We start from the raw sequence: 13,878 nt of genomic DNA on the forward strand, positions 1-13,878 counted from the left end.
TTACCTAGCCCTTACCATGCATCTGCCTTAGAGCCAATACTTAGTATTAATTCTATGAATAAAGATATGGGTTAAAAAAAAAGAAATATAACTTCTTTGAAATATGTCAAATGTAAGAAATGGAGGAGCCTCAGAAAACGAATTAGTCACATGTCTACTACCTAAGTCTGTGGCCCATTTTATCAATGCTTTCATCTAAGATCTTCTTGGTCGTTCCAGGATCTCTTATTTGATCTCTGGCACAGTCCTCGATCCTGGATCAGGAGCAAAGGACTGATGGACATTTGAGAATGCATTGGAGCACTAATGCTTTGATCTTTTCCAACACTTCTAATAGTAATCTTACTAAGTATCCTCTTGGAATCAATATATATCATTTGTAAATCCTTTATATTAGAAATAGGTGGTTCCGTAGGAACTCAAAGGGTTATAGAATTAGAAGCAACTTAGAGAAGCAGATAGGTGGCTCAATGGATTAGAAGCCAGGTGTGGAGTCAGAAGGGCTCAAATCTGATATCAGATACTTTCTGGTCTTGTGACCCTGGGCAAGTCACTTAACCCAAATTGCCTAGCCCTTACCTCTTCTGCCTTGGAGCTGATACTTAGTGTTGATTCTAAAGTGGAAGATAGGGATATTTTAGAAAAAGGAACTTCGAAAACTTTACTAGTCCAGGGATTCTTAACCTTTTTGGTATCATGGGGCCCTATCACCAATATGGTGAAGCCTTAGGTAAAATATAAGTATACGTGCAATATAAACTAAACCATGTATTAATTAAAATTAATAGAGAAAGGAAATGGATTATATTACAATACTGTTGCCAAAAACAAATTTGTTTTAAGCTCATAGACCCCAGGCTAAAAATCCCTGATCTAGTCCAGGCCCCTGGCTTTGTATTTCTATAAAGTCTAAAGTGGGACCTCTTACTAACAAAAGCTCTTCTCTTCCCAGGTGCTTGTTGGGTTGCTCCTAATTACATCAGTCATCGAACTAGCCTTCATCCTTGCTGAGATCTCAGAAGGGACAATTCATCCTGCTGTTCAGTATACTAATCCATGTCTCTACATAGCCACCTGGGTAAGAAACACCACAAGCCTCTAAGCCCAAAATTCATTCTCTAGGAATGAAATGAGAACAATACAGATCTAAGGGGCATTTATTTTTTTTTTTAATTTTATTTTCCCCAATTACATGTAACAACAGTTTCCAACATGTTTCAGGTGTCATTTCATCAAAATATCTAAGATCAAGAAGGAACTTTAGAGATACTTTAGTCCACTCTCTCCATGTTCCAAATGAGAAAACTAAGGTGAACAGAGGATTTGTGATTTGCCCAAGGCCACATAGCAAGTTAGTGGCAAAACAGGGATTAGAACTTGGGCCTCCTGATACCCAGTTCAGTGGAATTTCTACTCCTTCCCTCTGACTCAAATATTGCTTCTAGAGGAGCTGCTGGTACAATAAAAGGAACTAGATTATAAAAGGATAAAAGTAGAGAACGGATAATTTTGGATTTTTTTCGCTTTTTGGCAGGCATTGATTTGTGGAGTTGTCTCCTTATGTGAAATGAGAGCTTTATATATAACATGTTTTATAATAGAATCCTATAATATAAATTCTGTTTAAAAGAAAAGGATCCACTGGATCTGCTGAAGAAAGAAATGGCAAACCACTCTAGTATCCTTGCCAAGAAAACCCCATGGATAAGTATGATCCATGTGATTGCAAAGAGTTGGACATGACTGAGAGACTGAACAACAACAAAAAAATTTGTAAGTGACCTTATGGGTCAGCTAATAGCCCCTCCTTATTTTATACAGTTCAGCAAAGATTTATTAAATAGAGAACTCTTCTAGTTTTCAGGACCAATACAAAGTTTAGAGAAGAAATGGCCCCTGTTCCTGAGGAGTTTACTGCTGGTAGGGGATGAAGATCCAAGCACAAATAATTTGTGATAAGGTGCTGAACCAAGTTTTATTTGGGGGGCAGAATGCCCTCACCAATGGAACGGATGGGAAAACTGATCCTCAAAGTAGTTAAATGCTCCTGATTATAATTAGTAGCAGAGCCAGGGCTGGAACCCAGGTCTCCTTATTTTTTCTGCTACAACACACTGCTTTCTGGAATATGAAATGGAATTTCTCATATCGTCCTGTCTAAGAAATGATGGCAAAATGTGAACTTCTGGATTTAAGCAGAGAGAGAAGATTCAACTAATATGAATGTAAAAATAATCACCATGAACTAATTGATCCTAGGTAGCTAAAGATAGATTATTTATATAACTCTTCCTAAAAGGGATGATGGAGAAACCACCATAATTAGATTCATTTTCCTCCTAGAGTATCTATGTAGAAAAACAGGCAAAAAAATGAGGCAGCTAGCTTCTCTGATTCTTTGAGTTCCTTTGGCTAATGGGATCTTGCATCTTTTCATTGATATATCATTGCTTGCCAATCTGTCATTTTTTTCAACCTTTACCTTCCATCTTAGAATCAATACTTTGTATTGTTTCTGAGGCAGAAGAAGAGAAGTAAGGGCAAGGCAATTGAGGTTAAATGACTTGACCAAAGTGACACAGCTAGGAAGTGTTTGAGGTCTGATTTGAACCCAGGACCTCTCATCTCCAGGTCTGGCTCTCTATCTCCTAAGCCACCTAGGTGCCCCTCTACAAATCTGACTTTAATTCCACTATTATAGATTCATTTTGTTGCTTCTAGTAGTCCTTTTTTGACTCTTCCAGTTCCCCCATTTAAAATACAAACAGAGGGTATCACCTCCTTAGGTGTCATGAGGTTAGTTTGCTGCCAGCTGCTTGTGCCTGGTGAGTTGTTTCTTCTGGCCTGGAGATGGGGAAGAAAAGCATTGACAAGGGAAAGTAAGGCAAACATCCCTGGCTATAATTTTTCCTTGGGTCAGTCTTTTCCCCTCTCCACTGTTGATTTCTTCATCATTCTTTTGGTTCTTACCAAGTATGGCTTTTTGTCCAGCTCCTAGTTTTGGTGATCCACCACTGTAGAAGATGGTGTGTGAAGAAGGACTCTTGGTTGCTGTTTATGTTCTGGATTCTCTCTCTGGTCTGTGGGGTTTTCCAGTTCCAGACTCTTCTCCGGATTCTCTTAAAGGTTTGAGATGGGAGAAAGGAGAAGGGGAGTAAGGAAAAAGGGGACAAGAATCCTTTAAATTTAAGAACATTGGATTCCAACTGGATTTGTAATAAGGGGACTTGATTATTTATTGGTTCTAATTCTGGGAAAAGATCTGCTCAGTCTAAAACAGGGATGCCTATCCTTTTTGTGTGTCATGGCCCCTTTTGGCAATATCTTTTGAACCCTTCTCAGAATAATGCTTGTTAGTCCCTAAAATAAAAAATATGGAATTATAAGAAATGGGTCATATTGAAATGTAGTTGCCAAAATATTTTTTTAAAAAGTGCATGAACATCAGATTAAGAACCATAGAATCATCTTGGAAATGCAAGCTTTTTTAAAATTTAATTTTATTAATTAAGAAAAATTTTCCATGGTTACATGATTCATGCTCTTTCCCTTCCCTCCTTCCATCCCCCTTCCTTAGCCAATGTGCAATTCCACTAGGTTTTACATGAGACTCAAGCTTTGATACTCAGTTTTTTGACATTTTTTTCTCCTTAGGGAAACAACCACAATCTTGTTGGATCCTGCCTGTACTTCATCTCCTATGGTATTCAGGTCCTAAGTGTGATTACTTCAGCCATTTCAGAGATTACTCCAGAGGCCAAAGCATCATCAAATGTGAGATTTTGAAACCTTGACTCTCTACTTACTACTTCATTGGATAGTTAGTCATTCAGTTAACATACATTTATTAATTGATTGAGAGGCAAGGCAATGTGCTAGGGTTTAGGGAACTAAAACCAAAAATGAAGCAGTCCCCAATCTGGAAAGCTTTTTTTTTAAAGTCTTTTGAGAGCTTCCAGCTCTCACCTTTCCCACCTAGGGATCCAGAAAGTCCAGGTAGAGCCTTCCAAGGGCATTAAGAAACAGGAGGTGGTAATTAAATGGACTTAGACTTTAGCCAGGGGCACTTTTACAACAGTCAGTTTTTTATAGAAAAGTCCTCTTAAATCATGTGCCAGGTATTTGCCTATTGAGAACTTCAAATATGTTCAACAAACACTTTTTACTGGTAGATCCCAGAGCAACAGATTAAACCTGGGCCAGTGTCTGTCCTATGGAAGAACAAACTGTTCTTAGTCTCAGAATTTCTCATTATGTAGATATCTGATTTTTTTTTTCCTCTTCTGTGTGTCTTGCAGAATCCATCTACCACGGCTTCATTTCTTAGTTCCGTCACCTTTAGTTGGTTCGACAGGTAGGACACACCTTGGCGATGGGTTAGTCCTTCAGCAATCTCTTCCCCTGCCCCCTCACTCTTTTTAGAGGACAGAATAGTGGATATGAAGCCATTCTTTGATTACCTTCTGCTTTGGATGTAAAGCAAACATAGACTGTTAAGTCCAATTGTCTTTTCATTGAGATATCATTGCCTACCCATCCATCTTTAGCCTCACTATAATCCATTCATGTTGTTGCTTTTAGAAGTCTTTTTTGACTCTCCCACAATTCCTCATAAAATGCAAACAGAAAGTATCACCTCTTAAGTGTCATGAAAATTAATTCAATGAAAGCTGACGAATTGTATAGGTGGCTGGAGGGTTATTTCCTAAAGTCTGGGGAAGAGGAGGAAGAACATTGACAAGGACAATGAGACAAACATTCCTAGCTGTATTTTTCAAGTTCAAGCATAAATGAAATGCATGTGTTGGCTTCAGCTTATTGTATAAGAACTGATAGCAGTCAGAAGTGGTACTGAATAACTAGGAACAGGATCTCAGATGGGCTCCAGGCAGTTATGGTCCAATAGGTAACTAGGTGATACAGTGGATGGAGCATGAGGCCTGGAGTTAGGAAGACCTAAAACACTAGCTATATGACTTTGGGCAAGTCACTTGACCCTATTTGCCTCAGTTTCCACACCTGTAAAATGAATTGGAGAAGGAAGGATAAGACGTGGCTGAAAAACAACTGAACAACAACACCAGCTGAGTAAGCTTCCCCCTCCTAGGTCAAAGCTGTTGATGTTCCTTGGAAGTTTTCCCCAAAGTACATTGTGGTTAATTTCAACATATTTATTAGGGAAAGCCCTTTTTCTGGGCATTCTGGGAGGTTAAAAAATGGAAAAGATATGATCCCTGACCTTGAGAGCTTACGGTCTAATAGCAGAGATGACAAACCTTTATGTGGTGAGGACCATATGTTATGATATAAATAAAGTCCTTCCATAGTTCTGAGAAGAGAGAGAACAGTTTTGACTGGCTTTTTCATAGAAAACTTCTTAGAGTTAGTCTTGATGAAGGGATAGAATTTTGATAGCCAGAACACTAGACCAGAGTTCAATTTTTGCCTCAGATATTAGTTCTGTGATCCTGGGCAAGTCAATTTTCTCATCTGTAAAATGAGGATAATAATAGTGCTCCCCTCCCAGGCTATTGTGAGCAGCAAATAATGTAACATATACAAAGTACTTTACAAATCTTAAAGTGAATATATTATTGTCAGTCATTATTATCAGATTGTCGGGGAAGAATCATTCTGGCTGAAGAGAAAACCAGGAGTGAAGACACTGGGGGGGGGGGGGGGAATGAGTCACTAGCTTAGTTCAAGGTATCATCTATCCCCCTCACCTCAAACATTGAAATGGCCTCCTAAAATAGCCTCCCTGCCTCACATCTCTCCAACCCATCCTTGAAATGATTGCCTCAACGTGTAGATCTGACCATGTCACTCCTCTACTCAGTTAACACCATTGACTCCCAATTGCCTCTAAGATTAAATACAAAATCCTTTATTTAGGCTGTAATGCCTATTGCAACTTGACTTCAACCTCTTTCCAGCTATGAAATCAAGAAGGAGAGTGAGGGCTGGGCTTTGTTGATTTAATGGTTGCTGGTGGCTCTTGAGTTGTTTCCAGGAGAATGTTGGGGTGGGAGATGGATGGCAGCAAGATGATGACTGGGTGGTAAGGAAGTGGGAGCAGTAGTATGAGTCATTCAGGAAAATTAGTGAGGAAAGAAATTCTGGAAATAAGAGGATGGAAGAGGCATCAGAGTCAAGTGAAAGGTGGTGTGTTTGTTTTTTCAGAAGGTGGGAGAAATATGCATGTTTGGAGTCAGAGGGCAAGTGGAGAAGGTGAGATTGGGAGGTCCCTTTTGTCTCTAAATCAATAATCTTGTGAACCATCTTTTACAGTATTGTTGTGAAAGGCTATAAAAAGCCTTTGACACTGGAAGACATCTGGGATTTGAATGAACAACAAAAAACCCAAGTCATCTCGAAGACATTTGCAAAGCACATGGCAGTAGAGATCAAGAAGGCCAGGCGGGAGTTGCAGAAGCGGTGCCAGAAGAGGAAATCCCGGGAGATGTCTGAAGTCAGGATGAATGGTCCAAGCACTAGTAGGAGTCAAGACAACCTTGTGTTGGTAACTTTCTCAGAGCACTGGTGAACACGTGTGTGTGCTCATGCATATGATTCCGTATCTAGTGCATGTCAGTGCACATGGCAATAGAATGGAGGAGGATGCTCCATATTTGGAAAACACTATAATTTTCAAAGTGCCTTCAGATGATGATTTCATTTGATCAGCACCATGATTTTTGCCAATGGTACATGGAAAAGGTATTATTTTCCTCATTGGCAGATCAGGATGCCAAGACTCAGAGAGATTAAAGTGAGTCTTTCCAGGTGACATAATATATAGTAGAACTAAGAAATCAAATATCTCAGCCCCTGACCTAAAACTCTCTAACTGAGTCATATAAGTATGAAGTGAAGTGCTTAATTGTATGTTTTAGACTATAATTATTATAGGATTTTTTTATTTTGTTTTTTATGCTCAGTAATATACTGCACTAGTATAGTGCATTTAGTAAATGCTTGATAAATAAATTCTAGATAGATTAGATCAAAGTAAAGAGAAAGGTGAATCCTCAGAGATAGCTTTGGAAAGAAGGTTGGGATTTTAGAGGATCCTGAATGTCTAGATAGAGTTGTTCCCCATGATTCTGCCCTTAACCCATTCTCTTCACCTTCTCCAATGACTATCTCATTTACTCTTGGAGTTTTAGTTCAAATATCTAGAAGTAAGACTCTGTTAGGCTCCAGTCCCACATTTCCAACCCTCTACCTGGTATCTTTGCTTGAATGTTCTACTGGCTTCTCAAGCTTAACCCACCCAAAACTGAAGTCATTTCCCTCCCAAATAATTTCTTCCCCCTTGCCTTTCATTAAAAAACAACAACAACAACAACAACAACAACAACAACAACAACAACAACAACAACCCCTTACCTTCTGTCTTAAAATTGATAGTGTTACAGTTCCAAGTCAGGAAAACTCATCTTCCTGACTTCAAAGCTGATCTCACACAAGTACTCCCTGTGTGATCCTGGGAAAGTCATTTAACTCTGTGTGCTTCACTTTCTTCATCTGTAAAATGAGCTGGAGAGATAAATGGCAAACCACTCCACTATCTTGAACAAAAAAATACCAAATGGGATCATGAAGAGTCAGACATAACTGAAACAACTAAACAACAAAAATGGAAGGTATATTGAAAACCTTAAGGCACTGCACAAATGATAGTTATGATTATTTCCATTTCCAACATACTAGTCCAAGCCCTCATTACCACTTGTCTGAACTACTCCAGTAGTCCACTGACTGGTCTCCTGGTTGCCAGTTTCTCTATACCTCCCTCTTCCCCAAATCTCTCATACATATCATTACGAGAATGTTAATGTACCATGATGACCATCAGGCTAACCTCCCAAATATCAATAACCCAGAAATTTCTACACTTCCTTTGCTGTCACCCTGTACCCCTAGAGAAGTGTTGTATGTCACCATTACATGCCAAGACACATTTTTTCTTTCTTCTTTTCTTTCCTTTTTCTCCCTCCCTCCTCCCATCCTTCTCATACTTCCTTCTTTCCTTTTTTTTATCTGTCATCCTCTCTTCTTCTTCCCTTCCTTTCTTCCTTCCCATCCTTTTTTTCAGCATACATTTTAATTATAACATGGGTCACCAACTTCAGGTCTTAGAGTTTTGACCCAGAGACAATGGCACAATTGTTATTTGTTAAATTGAAGGATCTTCAGAATTTGAGATAGTATAAAGGAATGGGGAAGACAGTCCTAGGAGAGGATACAGAATAATCAAAGGGGCAGGAGATAAGAATTAGCAGAATGAATTCCGAAAATGATGAGATTGACCTGTATAGAACAGAAAGAGACAGACATATCCCATCAGCCATGGCTGAGCAAGGGTTAACCATTAATGTGAACACATTGAGGAAGGAACAGCAGACTTTATGAGGGTTGGAGGTACTGGGGTTCAGAACCCAAAGTAGGAAGAATCAGTGTAGTGGTTGGCCAAGAGCCAACCCAAGGAACTGTTAAGAACAGAGTCATTACCCAAGGAAGGTGGGAGGTATCGGCTGAGTTGAATATACAACATTAGAAGGCTGGAAAAGTGGGGCCAAAGACGAGAATGCCTATCAATCATTTCAAATATGAGGAAACTAAGTTCTCTGTCCTTGTTCTTGGACTTTCAAATTTATTATTTCACACGTGATTCTGATTCCTTACCGAAAAAGACACATGTGATTTGGATATCCACTTTGTAAGACCAATAGGCACTAACTCATGGCTTTCTATCCTTTCTCAGTGATTTGTTTTTGCCCATAGGAAGATGTGAAACAGAAAAATAAGAAGAAAGACTCAACATCTGAAACCAAGCAAGACTATGCCAAGTCCTGGTTGGTCAAAACGCTGTTTAAAACTTTCCGTGGTATTTTCTTTAAGTCCTTCGTATACAAGCTGATTCAAGACATCCTGACATTTCTCAGTCCTCTGCTCTTAAAGTGAGTTGTGTAGCATTGTGCTGCTCTTACGGGGCAAACAGAACTATTCTAGCTAGGCAGAATACTAGACTTTATCAGCCCACTGCATTTTTCACTGCAACCTTCTGCATTTAGTTGGTCAAAAAGAAAGCGTAATTCTCAAAACCTAAAGTGATGAAAATGGGAGTGGGTCCTTTTCAACTACCCTTCCACCATCTCCAAGTTTTTCTTGCATCTTACTCTAATTCCTTTGTCTCTTACATGGCTAAAATCCTAGCTCTTGCCCTCATTGCCTCTTACCTGGTTTAATGCATGGTTATTCTCCCTTCTTCCAGTCCCTCTCCTCTCCAATCCATCCTCTGAGCAGTTGCTAAATTAATTGTCCTAAAGCACATCTAATCATTAATCAAAAGGCTTCAGTGATCCTTATTGCTTCCCTGACAATATACAAGCTCCTCAGTTTAGTATTTAAAGCCTTTTACAATTTGGCTCCAGTCTTCCTTTCCAAGCTTGTTTCATATTATTCTCCTTCATACACTCTGAAATCCAGCCAAATTGGATGAACCCAACTCTCCAACTTTCAAATCTGATGTGGTCACCCTAGAAGCCTACTGACTGTTCCCCAAATTAAGTGTTCTATTGCTGGCCTCCATGCCTGGAATTCACTCCCTCCTCACCTCGCTCTCTTAGAATCATTGGCTTTCTTCAGGGTTCTTTGCTCATGTGCCACTGCTTACAGAAAGTCTTCTTCATCCTTCTGGTTGTTAGTATCCTCTGCATTTAAGTTATGTATCTGTTATATATGATGCTTATTTATCTGCTTAGGTAAATATAATCTTCATGTATCTGTTATATATTATGCTTTTTGTTTGCCTGTTGTATCTTTCCAGTTGAAAGAAAACTCCTCTAAGGCAGCTTTTCCTATTTAGTCTTTAGCCTATTAACACCTAATAGAATGTCTTGTATGTAGTAAGCACTCAATGAATGCTTGTTGAATTAGTTTGGACTTTTAGGGAAACCTGGGACTGAATGGAGACTCATAGGTCCTCTTTCCTGTACAACAGAATCACTGTGGACTAAGCAATGTGTGTTTGGTGATCTGCATTGCCAGGATACCATTCACATTTTGCTTTGGCAAATGCCTTCTGTCTAATGGTAGCCTTTCTCTGGGGTTTAGGTAGGTTGTAATAATCTGCACTAGAACCTGGGTTCTATTCTTCTCTGGAGCCATGTGACCGGGAGAATTTCTCTAGGTCTCAGTTTATTCATCTGTAAAATGAGAACTTTGAACTCATTACTCTCAAAGGTTCTTTCTAACACTTTGTGAACATATTCTTTCCTGTGTTCTATTGAAAGCATTATCCTAGAGGAGAAAGCCTTTCAATGGACATTGGAGGCATCTCTTTGTAATTTAGCAAGCCCACATTTCCAACTGAGCAAGGGCAACTTATAACCCTCTCAGTGTACTCAGGACAGGTTCATTCAGAGGAAGAGAAGAGAAGTAAGGCTGAGAAATAGGAAAGATAATCTCAATGCCTTACATTCCACATTTCACTTTTACTATTCCCCATAGATAGAGAGCTGGAGGAGACCCTAATGGTCATTTAGTCCAAACCCTCTATTTTATGAATGAGCAATTTGAGGGCCAGAGAGGGCCCAATTGCAGAAAGAAAGTGACAGAGGCAAGATTTGAAACCAAGTCCTCTGATTCCAAATCTGGCACTCTTGCCTGACTCTTAGCAAAGACAGGAGGTAGGGTAGGAGGAAGAGGACATAGCCTTCAATAATTTAATGGGGTTCTGTCTTTCTGTAAAAGCAAGGGATTCCTGAGTCCTGGAGGTCTGATTGCTGTCACTTACTTGATTTTGCTCTGGTAGGATGATGATCTCATTTGCCAGTAACCCCTCATCATATGTGTGGCATGGATACATCTGTTCCGTCCTCTTCTTCGTGGTGGCCCTCATCCAATCCTTCTGCCTTCAGTGGTATTTTCAGTATTGCTTCATCCTGGGCATGAGTGTGCGAACAACCCTCATGGCTTCCATTTATAGGAAGGTAAGTGGAATCAAAGGTCTCCTTCAGAAAACAACACCTGCTCCCAAATAGCTGCTAAGGAGCTATAGTAAGAGAGTGAAAGGAGAACACCCTGGGGCTACACTTTTCCATCATCATTTATTGTTGGAGAATTGCAGAAACTAAGTGGGTTTTTGTCCCCTGGCAAAAATGAGGTAATTTATATTCTTCCCTAAACCCAGGGAAAGGAACATTAGTAGCTTTATGCTCCTGGAATTTGGGACATTTTCTTTCTTTTTCTTTTTTCTTTTTCTTTTTTTTTAAACCCTTACCTTCTGTCTTGGAGTCAATACTGTGTATTGGCTCCAAGGCAGAAGAGTGGTAAGGGTAGGCAATGGGGGTCAAGTGACTTGCCCAGGGTCACACACCTGGGAAGTGTCTGAGGTCAGATTTGAACCTAGGACCTCCCATCTCTAGGCTTGGCTCTCAATCCACTGAGCTACCCAGATGTCCCCATTTTCTTTCTTTTTTTTTTTAAAGATTTTTTTATTCATTTTTTAAAACCTTAATATCTTTATATATCCTTCTATATTAATTTTTTAAATTTGTTACAGGGCTAGGCAATGGGGGTTAAGTGACTTGCCCAGGGTCACACAGCTAGGAAGTGTCTGAGGCCAGATTTGAACCCAGAACCTCAAGCCTCTAGGCCTGGCTCTCAATCCACTGAGCTACCCAGCTGCCCCCATTTTCTTTCTTTTTAAAAGGCCCTTATCTTCTTTTTTTTATTTTTAAAGTTTGTTTATTTAATTAACTAATTTAGAATATTTTTCCATGGTTACATGAATCATATTCTTTCCCTCCCCTCCTCACACCCCCCTCCCATAGCCAATGAGCAATTCCACTGAAAAACCCTTATCTTCTGTCTGAGAATCAAAACTATGTATTGATTCTAAAGCAGCAGAGTGGTGAGGACTAGACAATAGGGTTAAAGTGACTTGCCCAGAGTTACACAGCCAGAAAGTGTCTGAATCCAGATTTGAACCCAGAACCTCCCATCTCCAGGCCTGTCCCTTTATCCCTTGAACCACCCAGGTGTAGGACATTTTCTGATTCCATATCATGACCAAGCAACCTGGTGTGCCCCTTCAACCCCTCCAAATAATGAATTGGTAGACTGAAACAGATCAGGAGACAAAGAAATTGTGGGAGAGAAGTAGCAATTGAACTTGATGTAATCTGATCCCACACACATGAGAATAAGGGCTTATACTAACAAAGTCCAGACCGTAGAAATAATAAAATATATCTGATAAAAGGCAATTCATTTGACCTTAAATATGTACTCTATAGTTCTCTCCATTCCAAAAGTTCTTCACTTGCTGTAAGTGGCCACCACTTCCAATAGGAAGGTGTCTGAGAACCATATTTCTCCATCATCCATTGGGTCCAATGGCTCAGATCCTAGAAATCATGAATTTTGTCTAAAAAGAAAGGCAAGTTATTGGATCTCAAATGTGGATTTCATGCTTCTCTTTACTCCAGAAGCTCTTCATTTGCTAAAAGTAACCACATCTCTCCATGGGAAGATGACTTAGAATGACATTCTTCCATCAATTGGTATCCAAGGCCAGAACCAATCACTTCTTAAATATTTGTTAACTAATTATTTTCTCCTTCCACTCTTATTTTTCTGAACAAAGGGTGTCCTTTAGCCTTCTCCTCCTACTCCAAAGTGGTGGTAATATATGGCACTAATCAAATGTTTTATCTTTAGACACTGACCATCTCCAACAATGCCAGGAAGCAGTACACTATTGGGGAAACAGTAAACCTGATGTCTGTGGATTCCCAGCGATTTATGGATGTGACCAATTTTCTTCATCTGTTATGGTCATGCCCTTTTCAGATTGTATTGTCCATTGTCTTCTTGTGGCTAGAGCTGGGACCCTCTGTCCTTGCAGGTGTTGGGATAATGGTATTGCTAATCCCTATTAATGCACTGCTGGCCACCAAAAGCAGAAAAATTCAGGTAAGAATACAAAAGAATAACTTCATTCCATTAATACATGAAAATGAAAAGCGCAGAATGTGTAAGGGGTTAAAATTAAAGAGTTGGACTAAATTATTTAATAGTATGGTTGCCAGGAATTAATTACTCAATTCTAAATGATTTTTATGGTAACTTATTTACAAAAGGAGAGAGAGTGAAAATAAGAAAATCAGAGAGGATAGGGTAAGATATCTAACCTAACATGCTAAGTATTTTGCTCTGGCCCCTGGCTCAACCCAGGCAAGGCTAAATAGTCCTCAGCCAGAGGGGCCTCAGCCTTGAGCCGAGGGCCTGGTGATAAATAAAGCAAGGGCTTCAGTCATGAAGCCTCTCTCAAGAGGAAGACCTTTCCTGAGGCTAATCCCTTCAGAAAATCCAGGAAAGGAGTCAATCTTTTTCACTCGTCCACATGGTAGTTCAAAGGGAGAGATTTAAGATCAGTCTCACCAAGTCCAGGGGCTCAGGTCCATGAAGCAGATTCTTCATCAGCCTCCAACTTGAACTCAAAACTCCAAAGAAGGATGAAGTCCCCCACAGGAAGCTGTAACTCCTTTTTAAGATGCTTCTTTGTGGCACTTCCTGTGGCTTCCTCTACTTTTATGTGGATCAATTATAGTCTATAGTTTTGCTTAGGACTGCCCAGGAGGCAGTCAATGGTTTTCTGATTCATCACCCACTTTTGCACACGTGGGTCACAGACCTCCCCCACTCAAGTGTAAGTGGGGTGTATACACTTCTGGTGATTAAATCTAAAAATGAGCAGGGAGGGTGGAGTTATCCCATCTCCACAGAAATTTAATCTGAAACCTTTCTTCCTTCCTTCCTTCCTTCCTTCCCTCCTTTCCTCATTCCTTCATTCCCTCTCTCCCT

At 39.8% G+C, this 13,878-nt stretch overlaps 1 protein-coding gene across 1 annotated transcript in view; it reads left to right on the forward strand.

Annotated features, from left to right (window-relative positions):
* Positions 1 to 13,878, forward strand: part of ABCC2 (ATP binding cassette subfamily C member 2) — a 78,012-nt gene that overhangs the window by 17,095 nt on the left and 47,039 nt on the right. Inside the window, exons 3-10 of the mRNA XM_044665759.1 lie at positions 953 to 1,078; positions 2,992 to 3,126; positions 3,655 to 3,774; positions 4,299 to 4,354; positions 6,292 to 6,523; positions 8,791 to 8,966; positions 10,823 to 11,000; positions 12,733 to 12,987. Coding sequence (XP_044521694.1) covers positions 953 to 1,078; positions 2,992 to 3,126; positions 3,655 to 3,774; positions 4,299 to 4,354; positions 6,292 to 6,523; positions 8,791 to 8,966; positions 10,823 to 11,000; positions 12,733 to 12,987 — 1,278 coding nt within the window. The remainder of the gene's footprint in view (positions 1 to 952; positions 1,079 to 2,991; positions 3,127 to 3,654; positions 3,775 to 4,298; positions 4,355 to 6,291; positions 6,524 to 8,790; positions 8,967 to 10,822; positions 11,001 to 12,732; positions 12,988 to 13,878) is intronic.

This window comes from Gracilinanus agilis, chromosome 2, assembly GCF_016433145.1.
Source record: "Gracilinanus agilis isolate LMUSP501 chromosome 2, AgileGrace, whole genome shotgun sequence".
Classification (NCBI taxonomy): domain Eukaryota; kingdom Metazoa; phylum Chordata; class Mammalia; order Didelphimorphia; family Didelphidae; genus Gracilinanus; species Gracilinanus agilis.